Source organism: Ahaetulla prasina, chromosome 1 (genome assembly GCF_028640845.1).
Source record: "Ahaetulla prasina isolate Xishuangbanna chromosome 1, ASM2864084v1, whole genome shotgun sequence".
NCBI lineage: Eukaryota > Metazoa > Chordata > Lepidosauria > Squamata > Colubridae > Ahaetulla > Ahaetulla prasina.
Window position 1 is genome coordinate 164,118,659 of NC_080539.1, and position 20,336 is coordinate 164,138,994.

Below are 20,336 nucleotides of genomic sequence, written 5' to 3' on the forward strand. Positions count from 1 at the left end.
GCATAGAATTGAATCTGTTAACTGGAATGCAATGTATCTATTAATTTTAACCAGGACATCCCATCAAAAACATCCACTTCATTTAAGTTAAAAACCATGTTTGAGATATTATTGCATAGTATGCTACTATAGGTAGTCTCGATGTACGACTACCATTGAGCCCAAAATTTATGTTGCTAAGTAAGACATTTCTTAAGTGAAGTTTTGCCCAAAATTACGACCTTTCTTGCCACAATTGCTAAATTAATCTCTGCAATTGTTAAGTTAGTAACCTGATTGTTAAGTGAAACTGGCTTCCCCATTGACTTTTCTTATCAGGTCACAAAAGGTGACCTGGGACACTGCAGCCATCACCAATATGAGTCAGTTGACAAGAGTGTGAATTTTGATCACGTAACCACGGGATAATATAATGGTTCCAAGTGTGACAAATTGTCATAAGCCACTTTTTTCAGTTCAGTTGTAACTTCGAAATATCATTAAATGAAGTGTTGTAAATCGAGGACTACTTATACTTCTTTGGTTATAGGGTAGAATCAAAGCTACGAGTATTTCATTGAAAAGTATTTCTCCTGCTCTTTCAAGACATCCTCTTTAGATTAAAATGAAGAATGCATTGAAAAGAAACTTTAATGAGAAAAACGCAACTCAAATTTCCTTAAGAAATAATATTTGAATAACGCTGTTTAGAAAATGATCTGCAGAATGTTTCACTGAGGTCAGACAATTACCAGTCATAGCCATAGCAGCATCCAGATCTTGCAATTTTTGGGAGGTGTCAATAGTTGTTAAATTTGCTGTTGAAAAACGGACAGTCTCTGTGTTCATCCCCAGTCGACACTCAGGCAATTAAAAGGGCAAAGAATAAAAGCTTGCTTCAGATTTGGTATTTCCACCAACAGGAATGGACTACCACCTTTGACAAATGTTGAATTCAGATTTGCTAACTTTACCCCAAAGCCTAATAGTACTATGAAGTAATCAGTTAGTCATACGTACAGGTTAAACTGAGAATTATTCCTATTTCATAATATATTCTCAAAGTTCCATTTTACACTTATTTTCCATACAAAACCGAATTGGGAAGCTGAAGCATGGATATATAAAACAGGCTATTTGTATTCCTACTGGAATCTGTTTTATGAGAGATTTTATATTCTGTAAGCTGCCTTAAGTTGCCATGTGCGAATAGGCGGCAATATAAATTCCCTAAATAAATAAAATAAATAAATTCTTGGTAGTTAAAAGTTGACTGGACTTTTTTTAAAAAATGGGTTATTTCTGCGATAATACAGCTTCACATTTGCAAGTTCTTAAAATGTAGAATACTGTATTTAGCCGATGGAAATATGGAATGTAATTTTGAACTTAAGTCACTTTTCCCTCAAAAGAAAAGAAAAATTATGTCCACCCCATTGCAATATATTCTCAGAAAATCTAGAACATCTTTCCAATTTTGACAGAGTAAATTAGAGGGAAAAATACACCTCCATAGCAGGGGTGAAATCCAACAGGTTCTGGAGAACCAGTAGCAGAAATTTTGAGCAGTTCGGAGAAGCGGCAAATACCATCTCTGGCTGGCCCCAGAGTGGGGAAGGAATGGGGATTTTACAATATCCTTCCTCTGGAGTGGGGTGGGAATGGAGATTTTGCAGTATCCTTCCCCTGCCACGCCCACCAAGCCACACCACGCCCACCAAGCCATGCCCACAGAACAGGTAGTAGAAAAAATTGGATTCAACCACTGCTCTGTAGTCTTAATTTTTGGGTAATACGTATATGTAGTACGCCTGAGATGCAGCCTGTTTAGGTTGCAATGCAACACAGTACCATAATATATAGAGAGGGTCGCCAAGTCTTTCCTGTAAACGCACTATGTAGTGATTAAGGTACCATTTACACTCTGATTTTTAAATCCCGCTTCAGGCACGAAAGGCGGCTGGCGTTGGACCAGTCACACCCTCTCAGCCCAACCCACCTCACAGGGTGGTTGTTGGAGGAAAATAGGAAGAGGAAGGTGTGTTGGATATGTTCCTCGCCTTTTTTCTAAAATAAAGGCGGGAGAAAACAAAAACTTTTAAAAAGCCCGTATGTTTCGTCCATTTATTCGAAGAACGTTAGGGTCACATATCACGGAAGCACTACCGTAAACGGTCTACTGTATTTTACTGTGAAGCCAGCCGCCGTGGCTTGCATTCCAGTCGTTGCAACCAGCGTCTTCCTTCAAATTCCTTCCTTCATAAGTTTTGTATCATTAAGTGTTAAATTTGTACCCTATGACTATCATTAAGTGTTGTGTTGTACCTTGATGAAGGTATCTTTTCTTTTATGTACACTGAGAGCATATGCACCAAAGACAAATTCCTTGTGTGTCCAATCACACTTGGCCAATAAAAAATTCTATTCTATTCTAAATTTAGTTCCAAGATGAAGTGCATCGAGTTGCGTACCCGCGCACCTCAGAACCGCGACTAAAAAGTGGCCCCGCGCGGCGACAGGTTTGCAAACCCGCCCATGGGATTCCCGGTTGCGCGAACCTACCCCGCATGTCCCGCTGCATCAACGTTCGGATGCCGTGAAATAAAACCGTGCCAGACGGGCAAGGCTGCGCTCCAAGGGAGAAGAGGGGGAATGATGATTTGAGACTCGGGTGCAATGCATGCTTTCTCACGGGGTTCTGCGTTTCAACTGGAAGCAAACGGCTCCTGAACGGGTTGCAGGCTGCATCCCACTCCGGTGTACAGGGACATTCCGCGTCTTACTGAACGGGTCGGGAAGGCTCTGGGCGAACCTGTGGGCAAAGCGGCGCGCTTTCCACACAAGGCTCCCTTCTGCGATCGGTCCCGCCCCGGATTATTATCAAGTGCCGAAAAACCGGTGGCAGAAAGCTGGAGAGGCTACTGTCTAAACTGGGATGGCAGGTGTTGGAGCCAAAGATCCGCCGCCGGGCCAACAAGGCAAGCTGCCTCCGAACCCACCATTGCAAGAGACTGGCCAATCCAACCACTTTCGAGAGCCGGAGCAGTCGCTGGGGCTGTCGGTCGAAGGGGTGAGTCTCGCGTTCCTCCGGCTTGCGCCGTCCGGTTTCTTGAGACGTGTTCCAGCGCTATTGGGACAGGGGGAGAAGCTTAAAAGTTTGCGGCGGTGCTTCTCCAAAGCCCTTCAAGACGGCAAAGGAGGAGGTGCAAATTCCGTAGTCCAGGAATCCTTTGGAGTACAAGTGACTTCCTAATGTTGATCTCTTGGCAAGTGCACGAGATTAACTATTGACTTTCTCCACAATATCGTTTAGACTTATTGATCTGGCCAGTAGCTCCTGGTTCCTGGTGGTTTCCCGTTCGTGGGCTAAACCGTACTTAGTCTTTTGGGGAGTACAGTAGACTATCAGTTGGGCATCTGATAATAGGAGATAAGATCCGGTATATGGAAAGAAAAGAGGTTGGTGTAATGATGGAATTCAAGTACAGTACCAACTAATTTATTCAGAAAACCGTGGTATAGTGTAATAGTTTGACATAACTTATTTGAAGTACTGTACTAAGCTAAAACACTATTCAGGGCTTGTTGCATAAAGGGAGGTAAAAGCTTGATCTTTTTTCTTTCACCATGCAGAACTAGATTGAAGTAGCTTTAGCTGTAAGAGGGTAAATTTTAGATAAACTTTAAAAGTAACCAAGCTACTGACAATGGGAGTAGTTCAAACTGATGGTCTTCCTTGACCAGAGATCTGGCTGGCCCCTCTATTGTAGAGATGCCTTCTCAAGAGCAGGGTATTAGGCCCCCTTCATTTTGGTGGCATCATTTCCAAGGGGGCCAAAACTATAAAGCTTACAGTGTCTATAGTCACCCAACATATTAAACCAAGGTCAAATGAGCATATTATGGCTTGGTGCAATATGTAACTCTAGGTATTGTCCTTCCAAAGAGTGCATTATAGTTATTCCAATTGAATAATACAGACCATGGGTGGGGGTTGGGGGGGGGAAATAGAAATTTTCAGTTTCTGCTTTTTCCCCTCCATTATGGCAATAGACATTGGGATGAAGTTCATTCTAGAAATGATACAAAAACAAATGTATCTTAAAACTTCAGAACTATAAAAGGGAAAAATCATTGTCCTTTTCAGGAATTTAAAGAATAGAAACATGCTTTAAATTAAACCAGGTCCTTGAATAGGTAAAGGGGTAATCAGGTAAAGAAGTTTCTTTTTGGCTAAACAGTCATTGTGATGCATTCAACAAACTATGGTTAAATAAGCAGGAACCAGGTCAGAGTCTACAATCCAGGGATAAACCAGTTTGAACACTGGGAATTTCAGTGAATTATGTTAATTATGGTAATTATGAGGAAGATGGTGTTATTTGGATCTTAGTAAGAGGGCCACAAAGAAAATTATACTGTACTGGAATTTAAATTTTTCTTCTAAAACTGTTTTCAATAAACTCTATTAGAATTACCAACTCCCCATTTCAAATAGGCTAACTATAGATTATATGCTTAAAACTTGTTTGCAACTTTCTTTTTAGAAAGTTGTCTTTGCATTGTGAGTTCATAAAACACTTTCTTAAAGATGAATGCTCAAAGAAAGTGTCTACAGGCATTGGTGATAAGGCTGGTCTAGAATTTTATCTGACAGCTCCATATTCTGTTGTTCCTTCCAGCCTTGACTGGACCAGTCTGATAATAATGAAGAACAGGATTAGCTGCATTAGCAATTTATAATTGATGAATTATTCTTAATTTTATATATTAAATGGAGTTTGTTATTGTTATTCAGCTATAAAATTCAAATACACACACACATACAAACGTACAAACACACACATTTGCACCAATGAAGTTGTACTTTAAAACATCTTTTGTTACATTTCTGTTAGCCCAGAGTGCTCTTTTCAATATTCTTGGTAATAAGGATTTATTCTGACTCAAACTTTCTCCTTCCTTTTATTGGTTTGAATGAGGGATGCCTTTTCAAATTATTATTTCTTTGAAACTTCTGGCTGCCTTATAGCAGGATTCTCACATTCTCACATTCCACAAAAATGTAAAGTGGTTGATTTGGATTTATCGTTTTGTGGACTCAAAATAAATATGAATACGAGGTTAATATGAAAAGTGTGGTGAAACAAACCTTGGCTTAATGCAAACTAAGATAATGACTGGCTCATGCTGAAATGATTTGGATTAATGCAACATATGAAGCCACACCTGCGATATCTGGATCCCAATGTTGCCCTGAGTAGTGTTTTAGCTTAGTACAGTACTTCAAATAAGTTATGCCAAACTTTTATGCTGTACCATAGGTTTCTGAATAAATTAGTTAGTTGGATTCACACAGCACACAGCCATAGTTGAGCCCAAAATTTCTCTGGCTAAGTAAGACTCTTAAGTATGTCTTAGCCCACTTTATGACAATTTTTGCCAGCGCTGTTAAGTGAACCACTCCAGTTATTCAGTTAGTAACACAATTCTTAAGTGATTTTGGCTTCCCCAATGATTTTGCTTGTCAGAAGTTTGCAGAATGTGATCACGTGACTCTGGGCACTGCAATCGTCATAAATATGAGCCAGTTACTAAGCGTCTGAATTTTGACCACATGACCATGGGGATACTGCAATGGTCGTAAATGTGAAATACAAACAATAAATGAGTATCACACCACCTCTCAAGCCACAAACAAGCAAATGTAAATGGTGTTTTAAATAAATTCAAGATATAACCCTCTAATTAATGGATTCCTACATTGTGTCAAATGGTTGGTTTAGTGTTGGCTTAACATGTGCAAACCCTGCAGTTTGCAAACAGTGTGTGAACCTATCAAATAGTGGTTTATTCACAGACCATGATTCCTTACCATGATGTGTGAATCAGTTAATATGTTTTTAGAAGGGAAAACGAGTTTCACTAGTTACAATAGGAAAGTTCATGACATCTCACCATTCAAAGTAAAATAAATGGCTATTTTCTGTCCTAAAAAAAAAAGTTCTGAATTGAATACTTGATCCTTCTTGACTTACTCAGCACCATTTCAGGCCTGCTACGGTATTGTTTTTCTGTTATCAGGGTAGGGGTAGGGAAGGCAGATAATTATTTATAAGACAGAATGTTGTTTGAGATTGAGAAATAATTTTATCCAATGGGATTTAATTGCTATGATAAATTCCAGAATTTCTATTAATTGTATTAGTTGTATTAGTGCATTTACTATTTTTCACATTCTTACAAAGACAGACACCTGGTGCAAGCAGATGTTTCATTTTTTAACCTTGGCAATCCATTACTTTTTAAGTTTGAAGCCTCCTTTTTTTTTTCTTTACTTGAGTTTCTCAATTAACAGAGTATATATGTAGAACAAAATCCACATAATTTTAATTAGATTATCTTGGAAGTTGGAACCTGGAATTGGGGAGTAGATCATCATTATTTCTTTGCTGTGCAAACAAAATATCTTAATATCTTTAATCAGGTGAAGTAAAAACAATCTTCTGTATTATTGTGATATTACCCTTTTTTCAGCCAACTTTTCTATTAAGGTTAGGGTTGTCTAACTGCAGCAAGTAAGAATACTTGTCAGGCCTGGAAGCCATCTTTTCTGTTAAATCTTCAGACCTGCCATACTTACTACTGTGGGAAACTGGGAGGGGGGATTGTATGGAGCCAGGGCAATATATAGTCATAATAACATTCCTTTCTCAGAAAGTCAAGGACATCTTGCTCTGTACCTGGACAGCTAGAACTGGGAGGCATCTCCAGTTGGGACAGTGCTTTGGTTGGACCATGTGATGGACATGTGGGTGTTGGGCAGGAACTTGAACTTTCTTTTGGGTAGGGAAAACCTGGAAGCTTTCAGATTTGGGTTTTCCCAGATGTGCCAATATGACATCTCTAATAAATGGAACTTTGAGGAAACTCAAGCCTCAGAGTTTTCTTTCGTTGGGGGTGTTACTTGGAACCCTGACAATATTATCAGGTGAAGGTTAATGTTTCTGGGTGTTGTTTAGATTTTTAAAAAAAATAGACCAACTTAAGATCTTATACAAAGACCTGGATTGTGACCTTGTCCATTTTAATAAAATTTCCATCAAAGAAGACTGAACCACTTTAAAAGACATCAAAGATATATACCTATTTATTTACATTTTCTCCAGTATATTGATCTTATATTAGAATTCATCATGTTGTTTCCTTGGTGTTAAGTACTGTATTTTTCGCTCCCTAAGACGCACCTGACCATAAGACGCACCTAGGTTTCGAGGTGGAAAAGAGGAAATAAAATGAATATGGAGCACCTTCTCACTGTGAATATGAAGTGCCAAATATGGAGCAGCAGTGTAGTGAGGACACAAGGTGGAGCCTGAGAAGACCACAGATAGTTATCCTCTCATGTGCCAGCTCTGCCTATTGACTGCAGAAAAGAGACAGAAGAAATGCTATAAAAGGACCCTGCCGCCATGGCCTGGCTGCTGTTCACCATATTCACTCCATAAGACGCACAGACATTTCCACCCACTTTTTTTGGGGGGGAACTGCATCTTATGGAGCGAAAAATACGGTAACTTCTATAAAATACTTAAATGAGTTTTCCCTAATTTTGGCCAACGTTGATTCCAATGCTCTTTATATCAGTCATAGAATTAAAGGTAAAGGGACTTCTATATCCGATTCCCGTGTTGCTTTTAACCGATTCAAAAAAGTTTGTCGTCTCTTCCAGTAGAATTATTTATTTATTTAGCAAATTTTATATAACTGCTCAACTCACACATTGGTGACTCCGAGCAGCTTACAACATTTTTAACCATTTAAAAATCCATCCTATAATAAAACTTTTTAAAAATGCTTTACTACCCGTTCTCGCAATCAGCTTTATCTCCAGTTGTAATCTCCCGGCCCGTTGACAAAGCTACATTTTTGGATCCTTTCGGAAAAGCAACAGGGTGGGGACCAACCACACCTCAGGGGGAAATGATATTCCATAAAGAAGAAAGACCGCCACCAAAAAGGTCCTTTTTCATGGTCCCACCAATATTTGCTCCTTTCATATCCCCCTCCACCATGTTCCAACAGATGACAGTCTCAGTCTAAACGATCCACAACACATCCTGCCTTCTCATTCTGGCAGGCCAGTTAGATGCAATAGGGGACAGGTAGTCCTTCGAGTAACCCAGCCCCAAGCCACGTAATAACCAGTACCTTCAATTGTACCTCAAAGCAGATTGGCAGCCGCTGCAGCTCCCTCAGAAGAGATGATATGCCCAAGTCTAGACTTGCACAAAACTGTTCAGGCGGCTGCATTCTGAACTAGTTAAAAGTTTCTGAATACTGAAGGGCAGCCTTATATTGAGCACGTCACAATAGCCCAGAAGGGAGGTGACAGGGCATGGGTGACTGTGAGAAGAGCACGTTGGTGCAGGAATGGGTGTAACCGGCACACAACCTGAAGTTTACAAAGGCCCTCCTGGCTGCCATTACTACCTGCTCCTTCAGCAGGAATTGTGAGTCTAGGAGAACCTCCAAATTGTACACCAGGTCAGTCTGAGGTAATGCAACCTCCATGACCAAAGATGATACTTCTCTAGGAACCAAAGAATCCATAACCCAGAGGTGTTCTGCCCATGCAGTTTTCTTGGCAATATTTCAGAAGTGATTTGCCATTGTCTCCTTCCTAGGATTCAGAGAGAGGGACTGGTTCAAGGTCTTACCCAGATGGCTTTGTTCCCATGGCAAAGCTAGAATCAAAGGTATCCTGAGTTCTAGCCTGCTGCTTTAACTACCACACCAAACTGTCACTCTATTTTTATGATTAACACCATAATAAGATTTAATATTTGGAATTCTGAGATCCCCTTGGTTAATATGCAGCTGATGAAAACTCCCAAAATATCTGTATTGTGTAGTTCCCTAACCCTGTATACCCTTTAGAGCAGGGCTGGGCAACTATGGCCCCTTTATGACCTATGGACTTCAACTCCCAGAATTCCTGAGCCAGCATGCTGGCTCAGGAATTCTGGGAGTTGAAGTCCATAGGTCATAAAGGGGCCATAGTTGCCCAGCCCTGCTTTAGAGGGAGTCCTCGACTTACGACCACAATTGAACCCAAAATTTCTGTTGCTATATGAAACATTGGTTAAGTGAATTTTGCCTCAGTTTACGACCTTTCTTTCCACAAGTGAATCACTGCAGTTACTAAGTTAGTAACACGATTGTTAAGGGAATCTGGCTTCCCCATTGACTTTGTCAGAAAGTTGCAAAAGATAACCACATGACCCTGGGTCACTGCAACTGTCATAAATATGAGTCAGTAGCCAAGCATCTGAATTTGGATTACGTGACTATGGGGATGGTGCAATGGTCAGAAGTGTGAAAAATGGTCAGAAGGCACTTTTTTCAGTTGTAATTTTAAACAGTCACTAAATGAACAGTTGTAAGTCGAGGAATACCTGTATGGCCAATTCCCTTTCAGTTTTCAATTTATTAAATTTACATCAGTGGTGGGTTGGTCCTGGTTCGGACTGGTTTGCAAGAACCGGTATTAAAACCGGCGGGAGGCTCCGCCCACTGACCTGGAAGCTTCTTTCGCATGTGCGCGCGGCCCCGTTGCGAACCAGTAGTAAAGGTAAGTAGAACCCACCCCTGGTTTACATCCTGTATTTTAATTAAAAATAATGTTCTGCACTGTAAACTTCAGGCATAATTCTTGTGTGTCACTAATAATCTTCAGATTGGCTTTTTAGGTATTACTTTATGGCCCATAGCATTTTCTTTTCTACAGTTGCCTCACTAATCCAGTTGCCTATACCCAGTCAGCAAGGCAGTGCTGTGCAATTAGGTTTCTTTTCCTAGAGCAGAATCAACATAGGTTGTGTTTGAGCAGGAGCCATCGCATCACACCTGAACTTCTCTCAGTGCACAGCATAAAATGAAAACTTCAATAACAGTTTTGAAAACAGGCACAAGAAAGCATGTTTCAGACAGTCTAATTAGCCTTCCTGTCATTGGTTAAGCACATTAGGTACAGCCTCACAAAAGCAAAATGAAAAAGAAGAGGATAGAGATGTTTTTTTCTGCAGGATCCAATCTGGATTGGACAACCACATCTGTGTCCAACCCACAGTGGACCCTAATTCCAACACTATTCTAGGACACATATGTTTTGTCTGGACTGTTATAAAGCTATAGGAGCAATATCGGGATAATCTAGCATATTTTAAATAATATTCAGAGTAATTTTTCAGTTACTCTGGTGGCTCAGCAGATTAAGTCTGTCTGTTATTAACACAGCTGCTTGCAATTACTGCAAGTTCAAGTCCCACCAGGCCCAAGGTTGACTCAGCCTTCCATCCTTTATAAGGTAGGTAAAATGAGGACCCAGACTGTTGGGGGCAATAAAAGTTGACTTTGTATATAATATACAAATGGATGAAGACAATTGCTTAACACTGTGTAAGCCGCCCTGAGTCTTCGGAGAAGGGCGGGATATAAATTCAAATTTAAAAAAAAAACTTTACTTTTATAGCTGTTTTGTTTATTTCTCTGTACCTTCTTCCTTACATAAATAGCACTCCAATAAAAATTAAAATTACTTAATGCCCATTTAAATACAAGATATTTCACTGTGGGGTGGGCCAGTTAGATGCTCATAGCAACAGAAAATATTAAATTCTCAAAATACATTACAGTATTGATAAGATCCATTCCAGAATTCATGAGCCAGTTTTTAAGATATTCAGGTCTCTTCGTCAATCTAAAGTCAAGCAAGGTACAGCCAAAGGGAAGAAGAGGAATGATTTGACAGCGGTCATAAAGTCTTTATATTGCCAGATTCATGCATTATGTAGAAGGAGGTATCAGCTTTATATTGAACTGTATCCTGAACTTTCAAGTAATTATTTGGGTTTTTCCTCACCTTTTCAGCTTGCTCATGAAGACAAACTCTCTGTGTGCAGCAAATTATGCTATGGCATTGGAGGGGCTCCAAATCAGGTTGCGAGCAGTGCCACCTCATTCTTTCTGCAAATCTACCTCTTGGATATCGCTCAGGTAAGCATTTTCAGAAGCCTAAACATCCTCAGATTCCAAGTTTAAGCTTGAGATTTATTTATTTAAGAAAAAATTACAGTATATGGCCCCCCAACTCACTCTCAATGGCTCCCAGTGACTTTCAAAGATGTTGCCATGGTTGGTCATGTTATGTGTGATAACTTAACATCTAATTCAGTTTATTCAGTTTTTCTCTGGATTCCACACTCAGAAAAGAAAAGCCATGGAAAGCAATTAAGTTATGAATGGTTAGTTTCTGTTATTTTAACCAAATTTTTTTCCAGAATTTGTTTTGCCCTGTTTCCCATAAGGAGCTGATTGTTATAATGGTGAGTTTTTAATTCATAGAAACTATTTTATTTATTTATATCCCACCTTTCTTATTTTATAAATAACTCAAGATGGCAAACATAGCTAATACTCCTTTTCCCTCCAATTTTCTGTACAACAACAACCCTGTGATATAACTTTAGCTGAGAGAGAGTGACTGACCCAAAGTCACTCAGCCAGTTTGCATGCCTTAATGTGGAACTACAACTCACCGTCTCCTGGTTTCTAGGCCAGCATCTTAACACTTAGACCAAATTATCCTCTGAATGTTCTCCCCATTTATCTTTCCCCATCATTTAGAGAGCAGAGGGAGATTCACTCTCTTGATCTAATAAAGGAAAGTCTCCTTTGAATCACCTTTCACTGTCAATGACTTCATGGACCAATCATGTAATTTTCATGCCAACAATATTGAAGTGGTTTCTGTGGTATTTTTCTGTAACGTTCGCCCAATATTTTGAAAAACTACCTCCAAAATCTATAGTGTGGATTATATGACATCAGACACACACACAAAAATCAAATGAACGTTGTTTATGGAGCACAGTTCAAGGTTTGCTGTCCTATTTCACAGACAGTAAAAATCATAACTATTTTTGATAGTTAGAATGGGGCATAGTATGATATTTATTTAAATATGTGGAGCAAATTCCAGATGAATAAAATTACCCGTATTTCAAATCAACAAAGTTTCTCATAGAACATCGTAGTCAAAAATGACCATGTTTTATACAAAATATTGTGATTTGGGCACATTATTTAGCACTGATGGCTTCTTTTGATAAGTATGTTGGACTTCAGATAACAGCTGCTTGATTTTTCAGATCCCACCATTCCAGGCCTCCTTGGTGCAGGTCCTTGGCAGAGCATGTGGAGCAGCTGCAGATCCTCTTGCAGGCTTTTTTATTAATCGGAGCAAAACAACCAGATTTGGGCAACTCATGCCTTGGTAAGCAAAGCTGATATATTTTCTTCTTTGTTGATGGCTTAGAAGGTTTTTTTAATGCATTCATTCACTTGCATAGTCTCCAATCCAGGTACATGTTTTTGAATCTATTCAGACTGGTTCATATACCACGCTAAAACTACATTGGCTGCTTCATCTAAAACACTAAGAATAAATCATGATTTAGAAATGGCTATAACTTTTGACCAACATAAAATCAAATATATTCAGATTTTAGTCTGCAGGTAAGTGGTATAAATTAATTTGCTGATTTTTAAAGTTCAATTTTTTTAATCATAAGAGATTTGTTAGTATTAAAATATATTGAGTTATATGCAAAATGTTTATAAAGGAATCAGATCAGGATTCCTTGAACCTATGATAGATAGAGGAATATGGTTTTTTCCCCTTAAATTCCAATTCAAAAATATAAATTAGAAATCTAATCCAAAATTTTCTTTAATCATTTAAAAAAGGCAAAATAGATGACAAATCTTTCCAGACCTTATCACTCAAGAAATTGAATATTTCTTAGCTTATTTGATTGATTGATTGATTGAGTGATTATGTGCTGTCAAGTTGATCTCAACTCCTAGCAATCACATAGATTGATCTTCTGCCTGAAAATCAGTTCCTTACTTGATCTTCCAGGTTTTCCAATGATGCATCCATCACCACTATAGCTAAGTCCATCCACATTGCTGCTCATCATCTTCTCTTTCCTTCTATCTTTCCCAGCATTACAGCCTTATCTATAGAACTAGATCATCCAAAGTAGGGTAATTTGAATCTGGTGAGAATTTTGGATTTGGATAAACCTATTTGTTTATTTTCTAGATTGTCCAGAATATTCTTTTAAGTTTTCCCCAATAGAAAGTTTCAAAAACATCAGTATTTTCTTTAACAGGCTTCTTTAAGGTGTAGCTTTCATTTCCTCAGGTGTCACAGGGAACACTACTGCCTGCACTCTTCTGCTGTTTGTAGGTGTAGTCATATAAGAGTGTCTGAAGGCCTCTATGATAGCTGTACCAAGTGTTTGATGTATTTCAGGACTGCTCCTTTTACTCTAGATCAAATGTGTTAAACATGCGGCCCACAGGCTGGATTGGCCTGCGATAGGCTATGGAGTTGGCCCACCAGGCCATCCTGGAGATGGAGAGGGACCTTGCCCATACCCACCCGGTACCCCAAGGGCAAACAAACTCCTGATGCAGCCCGTGACGGGATTGAGTTTGACACCCCTGCTCTCGATGGTTGCTCCTCAAAGGCAGAAACTGTCCAACCTTTCAATACCTTCACTGTAATTTTTAAGATTGCTTGTTGTAGCTCTCACCATTAACAAATGTTCTGGGATTCCCATTTTTCTAAGCATATTCTATCATTTATTTATTTATTTATTTTATTTATTATTTAAATTTATATACCGCCCTATCTCCCAAAGGACTCAGGGCGGTTCACAGGCATATAAAACATCAGTATACAAAATTAAAATAATCTTTAAAAAACTTATTCCAATGCCCTATTATTAAAAATAAAAATATAAATATTAAAATCAATTTAAAACCCCTGTAAATTTAAAATCTAAGCCAGTCCTGCACAGATGAATAAGTGTGTCTTGAGCTCGCGACGGAAGGTTCGAAGGTCCGGAAGTTGACGGAGTCCCGGGGGGAGCTCGTTCCAGAGGGCGGGAGCCCCCACAGAGAAGGCCCTTCCCCTGGGCGTCGCCAGACGACACTGCCTAGCTGACGGCACCCTGAGGAGTCCCTCTCTGTGAGAGCGCACGGGGCGGTGAGAGGTATCTGGTCGCAGTAGGCGGTCCCGTAGATAACCCGGCCCTATGCCATGGAGCGCTTTAAAGGTGGTCACCAAAACCTTGAAGCGCACCCGGAAGGCCACAGGTAGCCAGTGCAGCCTGCGCAGGATGGGTGTTATCACGGAGCCACGAGGGCTCCATCTATCACCCGCGCAGCCGCATTCTGGACTAACTGTAGCCTCCGGATGCCCTTCAAGGAAGCCCCATGTAGAGAGCGTTGCAGTAATCCAGGCGAGACGTCACGAGGCGTGAGTGACCGTGCATAGGGCCTCCCGGTCCAGAAAGGCGCAACTGGCGCACCAGGCGAACCTGGTAGAACGCTCTCCTGGAGCGGCCGTCAAATGATCTTCTAGAGACAGCCGTTCATCCAGGAGGACGCTGTTGCGCACCCTCTCCATCGGGGCCAGTGACTCGCCACCGATGGTCAGCCGCGGATTTAGCTGACTGTACCGGGATGCCGGCATCCACAGCCACTCTGTCTTGGAGGGATTGAGCTTGAGCCTGTTTCTCCCCATCTTTTAACCATTTAACGTTATTGATTCAGTCCAAGGCCTTTCTATAATCAATGAAGCACATATTGGCTTTTTTGGCTTTCTTAAGCCATCTAGCAAGCATCAGAGATAATGTTTTGTCTTCTTCAGCCTTTCTTAAAGCCAGCCTGAGCATCTGACGCATCTTTGTGATAAAGTCTGTGTCAAACTAAGCATTATTTTACTATCATGTGAAACTAAAGACATAGCATGATAGTTTTTACGGTCTCCTAAGTCTCTTTTTTTTTAGTTTTTGGAATCTACATTCCAATACATGATTCTTCCAATCAGTTAATCACAGTGTCATGCGGGGTAACTTGCTTAGAAATTTTACTACTGCATCTTCTGTTCCATGCTGTTGCATATTTCTATAGAATAGAATAGAATAGAATAGAAAATAGAATAGAATGGAATGGAATAGAATGGAATATGGAATGGAATTAGAGTAGAGTAGAGTAGAGTAAACAGAGCAGAGCAGAACAGAACAGAACACAGGGAATTTGCCTCGTTTGGTTATTTTCAGATAAATACCACTTTCATTTTCTGTTATTCTTTATAATTTTGTTCATTGATTAGTTTATATTTGTATTCATATTCTAATCTCCTAATATGGATGAAATTGGACTCTTTTCCTCTTCAAATAACCTCTATATGTTTGTCATTTAGGCTAAGATACAAGGATCTCATGACAAATGAACTAATGATAAACATTCTTCTTGTTACAAAAAGAAGCCAAGCCACAATTTTTGTTTTTCTGTTCCCATTAGACTCTGTATTCTACAAATGATAATCTACAGTGGGAAGAAGAAAAGTGTACTACACAGCTAGATATTAGCATTATTGTGGTTGACTATTGTCTCATCAGCCTTTTGCAGTGTACAGTAGATTAACCTCTTGTACACTTCCTTTTTCCCTCAGGAGAAACTATATTAAATGATGACTTTACATTTTTTTTCTTTCAAACAGATTGTTGTCCTCAAGACAATTAGAATTTAAAAATAAATTATTTTGTAATAGTCTTAGCGGGCAGCATTACATAGCTGATCTTGCCTGATCTTAAAGATTTGATCCAGGTTAATACCTAGATGGAAAACGGCCTGATATATGTAAAATGTGTCTGCTAAACTGAATAGTTGAAAACATTGCAAAAGAAGGCAATTGCAAGACACCTCCCTAAGTCACTAAGAATTGAGTTTTACTTGAGGGCATCTGTATTTTTTTAGTAAACCTATCAGCCAAAGCCCAATGCCCTATTTACACACACAAAAAAAAGCCAACAGAATCTTATTGTACCATAAGATTAGAACATTTATATTTATTCCGGTACAAGATTTACTTTATCAGGTGGATAGAGCATTATTCTATAATTAATTAATTAATTTTATACTTCTTAATCACCCATCTCCCTTGGATGTGCCTCCTTATATGTATTTAGTTGATTTTCAGAATTTTAGATACAACAGAGCTGATTCAGAAAATAATGGGGTGGGCTGCTGAACATAATAATGGAAGTGTTTACCTAGATTGACTCTAAATGATCTCTTTAATCTGTACAAGTAGTCAACTTACAATAGTTCATTTAAAGACCGTTCAAAGTTACCACAGCACTGAAAAATGTGTCCTATGACCATTTTTCATAGTTACGGCATTTGTAGCATCCCCATGATCGTGTGATCATAATTCAACTGCTTGGCAACTGGTTCATATTTATGACCTTTGCTGTGTCCCAAGGTCATGTGTGAACATTTTTTGTGACCTGCCAATCAAAGTCAATGGGGAAGCCAAATTTATCTAACAATCAAGTTTCTATCTTATCAACTGCAGTGATTCACTTAACAACTGTGGCAAGAAAAGTCATAAAATGGGACAAGACTCACTTAACCAATGCCTCACTTAACAACAGAAAATTTGGGCTCAATTGTGGTTGTAAGTCGAGGACTATCTATACTTAACAGCCGATCGCCTTTAGGGTTATCCTTATAGATTCTGTCCTCACAATCTTCAGCAGAGCCCTGGTGAAGTTGCCTTCGCCTCCACCTTCTCACTGACCCATAGAAGTACCTGCCCACTTTGCTGGGGGACTGGGAAACAGTGAGTTACAGACCATGACTCACTGTATCTCCCCACTCTGGGGAGTCTCCAAAGCCCCCTGTCCCTCCACTGAGGAAGAGAGCTTATCCATTAACTGTTGGCACATCTCTGCCCACGCTACCACATTAGCAGTTATCTAAGTTGTTTCCTTGTCTCTCCCTTTCCACCCACGGCTATGAAGAGATTTCAGTTTTCAGCATTGGTACCAAAGCAGTCAATCATGGTCAGCTGTTGGGCCTTGCTGCCAGCTGATTGGATACAGTGGCCAGAGGGAAGTTGGAAAAAGAGTGGAGATAAGGCCTTCCCACTTCCCGCCACACAACCTATGGGTTTCTGGGAAGCATAGCTTGAAATTATGATCCTGTGACTGTGTTCAATTGTAGTGACACTGCAGTAGCCACAACTTTGCAAATACAACTTGGTGTGAAAATCCTTGAAATTTCAATTACAGAGAAGTAATGGGTTCTGAATGTTGGATACATTCTTTAAATTGTTTGAAGTATCTTGAATCAAAAATGGTTCCCTATAGTGTACCCTTTTGACAAGTTGAAGGTTACAAATAGGCCAGCAGGAGAGTTTTAGTAATACATAGATGATTTCATGAAAATGTCTTCTTATGTTATAGGACTTTATATGTGTATTTCATTTCATTTGGCAAACACTCTTTCCATCCATCCAAGCATTTGGGAATGAATAGAAGGCAGAATGTTAATGTGCATGGAATATCAATTCTTTTCCCCATTATGCTATATTTGTCCATAGCAAGTTCTATTGTGGCAGATGAATTCTTTATATAAGAGTCAAAAGGTTAATTGATGCAACAGTCTAGAAGCAGACAGTTTTGTTTGATATAGAATCCAAACATGGAGATAAGCTTATCTAGATATATCCTAGAAGTATCCCACTCAGAAGGCTGATTTGCATATCCATTCTGAAGAGGATGAACCTCCTGAGCCAAGTCATTTTATCACTTTGGGTCTCAAATTGGAAAGACATAAAAACAGGAGGGACCCCATAGCCATTCTGGTATTCCCCTACATCAGTGGTAGTCAACCTGGTCCCTACCGCCCACTAGTGGGCGTTCCAGCTTTCATGGTAGGCGGTAGAGGTTTTGTCCGAAACTGAAATAGTGTCCTTTTTTTAAATTTAAATGACCTTTTAAAAAAATTTCATAGCATTATTTAAAAACATTTCCATTAGGTTTTCATAAAATTCCCCATGACAATTTAAATTTCTGAAAATATACTATTTGTATCGCTCGCACATAAATTTAGTTCACGTTATGTAAGTGAAACTAAATGGCGCTATAGTGTGACCGCAAACAGAGCCTCGTCCCAGAATAGCTCGCGCATCTCCCCCCACACTACCCAGCTGTAAGAGACAAGCAGAGCTGGTAGCTGGCGCTCCCCCCAACCCAATCCATGATGTGCGAGAGGCATGCATAGACAACGATACATGGCGCATTACTGTGGAACCGGTGGGCAGTTAGAAAATTTCACTACTAACAGAGATACAAAAGTGGGCAGTAGATATAAAAAGGTTGACTACCCCTGCCCTACATAATCTCTACACACAGTTGTCCTTTAGAAGTACAGCTAGTCCTGATTCAGCAACTGCAGTTGGAATTGTCAACTCAGTTGTTAAGCAACACAATCGCTAAGTGAAATTGTGAATGTACTTATGTACTTACTTTGGTCTTCCTTTGCTTTACAGACCTGTGAAGGTTGTAAATGCGAGAATTGGTTACAAAATTAGTTTTTATCACCATCATAACTGTGAACAGTCTCTAAACAAGTCTATTGCCAAATGAGGTCTACCTGTAAAGTTTATTCACTTTTGAGGGACTCTTTCATTGTTATGTGTGGGTTTTTTTTACTTTGAATTATATGAATTGTGTTAACTTAAAGTATAAATTGTGGCTATTTCACTACAGGCCTTCATAAGCAGGTTCTAAAATGTTCCACCTTAAGAACAAGGTAGAAACATCAAATATGCTGAACTAAGTTTTTCATGAATTCTATCTTTTTCTTTTGTTTTGTTCTTCATTATTTGTGATAATGTATTGTTGTCTATGTTGCATGAATGGGATGGTTAAAAATGCTCTTCAGATAATACTATTCTGATGGGATTAATCTCTGTGTTATCTATTCTTCCCAGTTTTTGTTAATAACATCCATGGTCATCTGATTACATTGTGCAGTAACAGCTTTACAAGAATGCTGGAGAGTTCTGTTATAACTAGAGGTCAGGCTCTGGGAAATAACTGCCTCTGCTCAACCCTCACAAACAGCAAAGCTAGAATATACTGCCTTTTGTCCCTTCATGTTACACCGGCTTGACTGATACACAGAACTGTTTATCAGGCATGAGTTCATTTAAAGGTTGTTTAATCCGTTTTACTGATTGATCTGTTTGGTTGGTCTTGTTGCCATGAAAATAAATGGAAGCCGCATCAGGCCCACATTCATAAAAGCTGCATTTGGATGTCAGTGGCTGGTAGATCTTTACATTGGGCATGTGTGCACAATACGATAACCATGTTCAAAACTAATCGTGGCTAGCGATTACCCATGGGCATTACAGTAGACTGTACAGCAGATTGCGGTTATCTGTAGTTTGCCAGTCAGCTTTCCTTTCTTTGTAAACACCATTGAGGTTTATGAAATTCTGTATTGAACCATTTGTAAGGATATTTTCATAACCGAAATTTAAATTAGTATTTACATTTTCCGTCTCAGCAAATGATGAAATATAGAATCTAAGATGTACAGTCAAATGTTAAATGACTGTGTTCTGCTTTCTAGGAGGGAAGAAAAGTAATTTGAAAAGCAATATTTTCAGTTTTTGGTTAGTTTTATTTAAAAATTTATCAAGTATTTATTATTTTATTCCATATGGTCTCAACTCCTGCATGGGGTGGATTATCTAAGTAGGGCTATTCTTTCCATTTTACTTCATGAATACTTGTCTGCTTTCACTCCAGGTTGTTGGGCTGTACACCATTCACGATTGTGTCCTATATCTTGATGTGGTACTTACCTCCCTTCATATCCAACCGAATTCTGTGGTATCTGACATTTTATTGCCTTTTCCAAGCCCTGAGTACAGTAAGTTGACTGGTACTGAAAATTATTTTTTTAGATATAGCAAACATTATGTATTTCTGGTTATCATACCAGTGAATTACACATTTTTCTCAGATAAAATGGTGTACCTGTTCAGTCATACAGTTCCAAAAGGGAAATACTACATATCTTAATTATATTAAATGAGTAATTCAAAGAGACTTAACAAAAGTAGCTAGTAGAAGATAATGCTTATTATGTTTTTAATTACCATAATTCAATTTGTCTGGAATAAGATCTGTACTGGAAGACTTCCAAGGTCTCTTCCAACTCTGTTATTCTATTTATTACTATAGCATGTCAGGCTTTTTGTCTGTGTTGACCAACTGGATCAACATAAAAATAGCCATGCTCCCAGAATGCCATTGCTTTATTTCAAATATGAAAAAAATATTTGATGTTGTTTGGAATTTCCATCCAATGATTGCTTGATCCTGTTGGTTGGCATATTTTTAAGATTAGGA

The 20,336-nt window shown here is 39.1% G+C and overlaps 1 protein-coding gene across 1 annotated transcript in view; it reads left to right on the forward strand.

Annotated features, from left to right (window-relative positions):
* The first annotated feature begins 2,639 nt into the window (after nt 1-2,639).
* MFSD2B (MFSD2 lysolipid transporter B, sphingolipid) overlaps nt 2,640-20,336 on the forward strand; it is a 37,022-nt gene continuing 19,325 nt past the window's right edge. The window contains exons 1-4 of the mRNA XM_058179724.1: nt 2,640-3,049; nt 10,912-11,037; nt 12,192-12,316; nt 19,731-19,854. Of these exons, the coding sequence (XP_058035707.1) occupies nt 2,915-3,049; nt 10,912-11,037; nt 12,192-12,316; nt 19,731-19,854 (510 nt within the window). The 5' untranslated portion in view covers nt 2,640-2,914. The remainder of the gene's footprint in view (nt 3,050-10,911; nt 11,038-12,191; nt 12,317-19,730; nt 19,855-20,336) is intronic.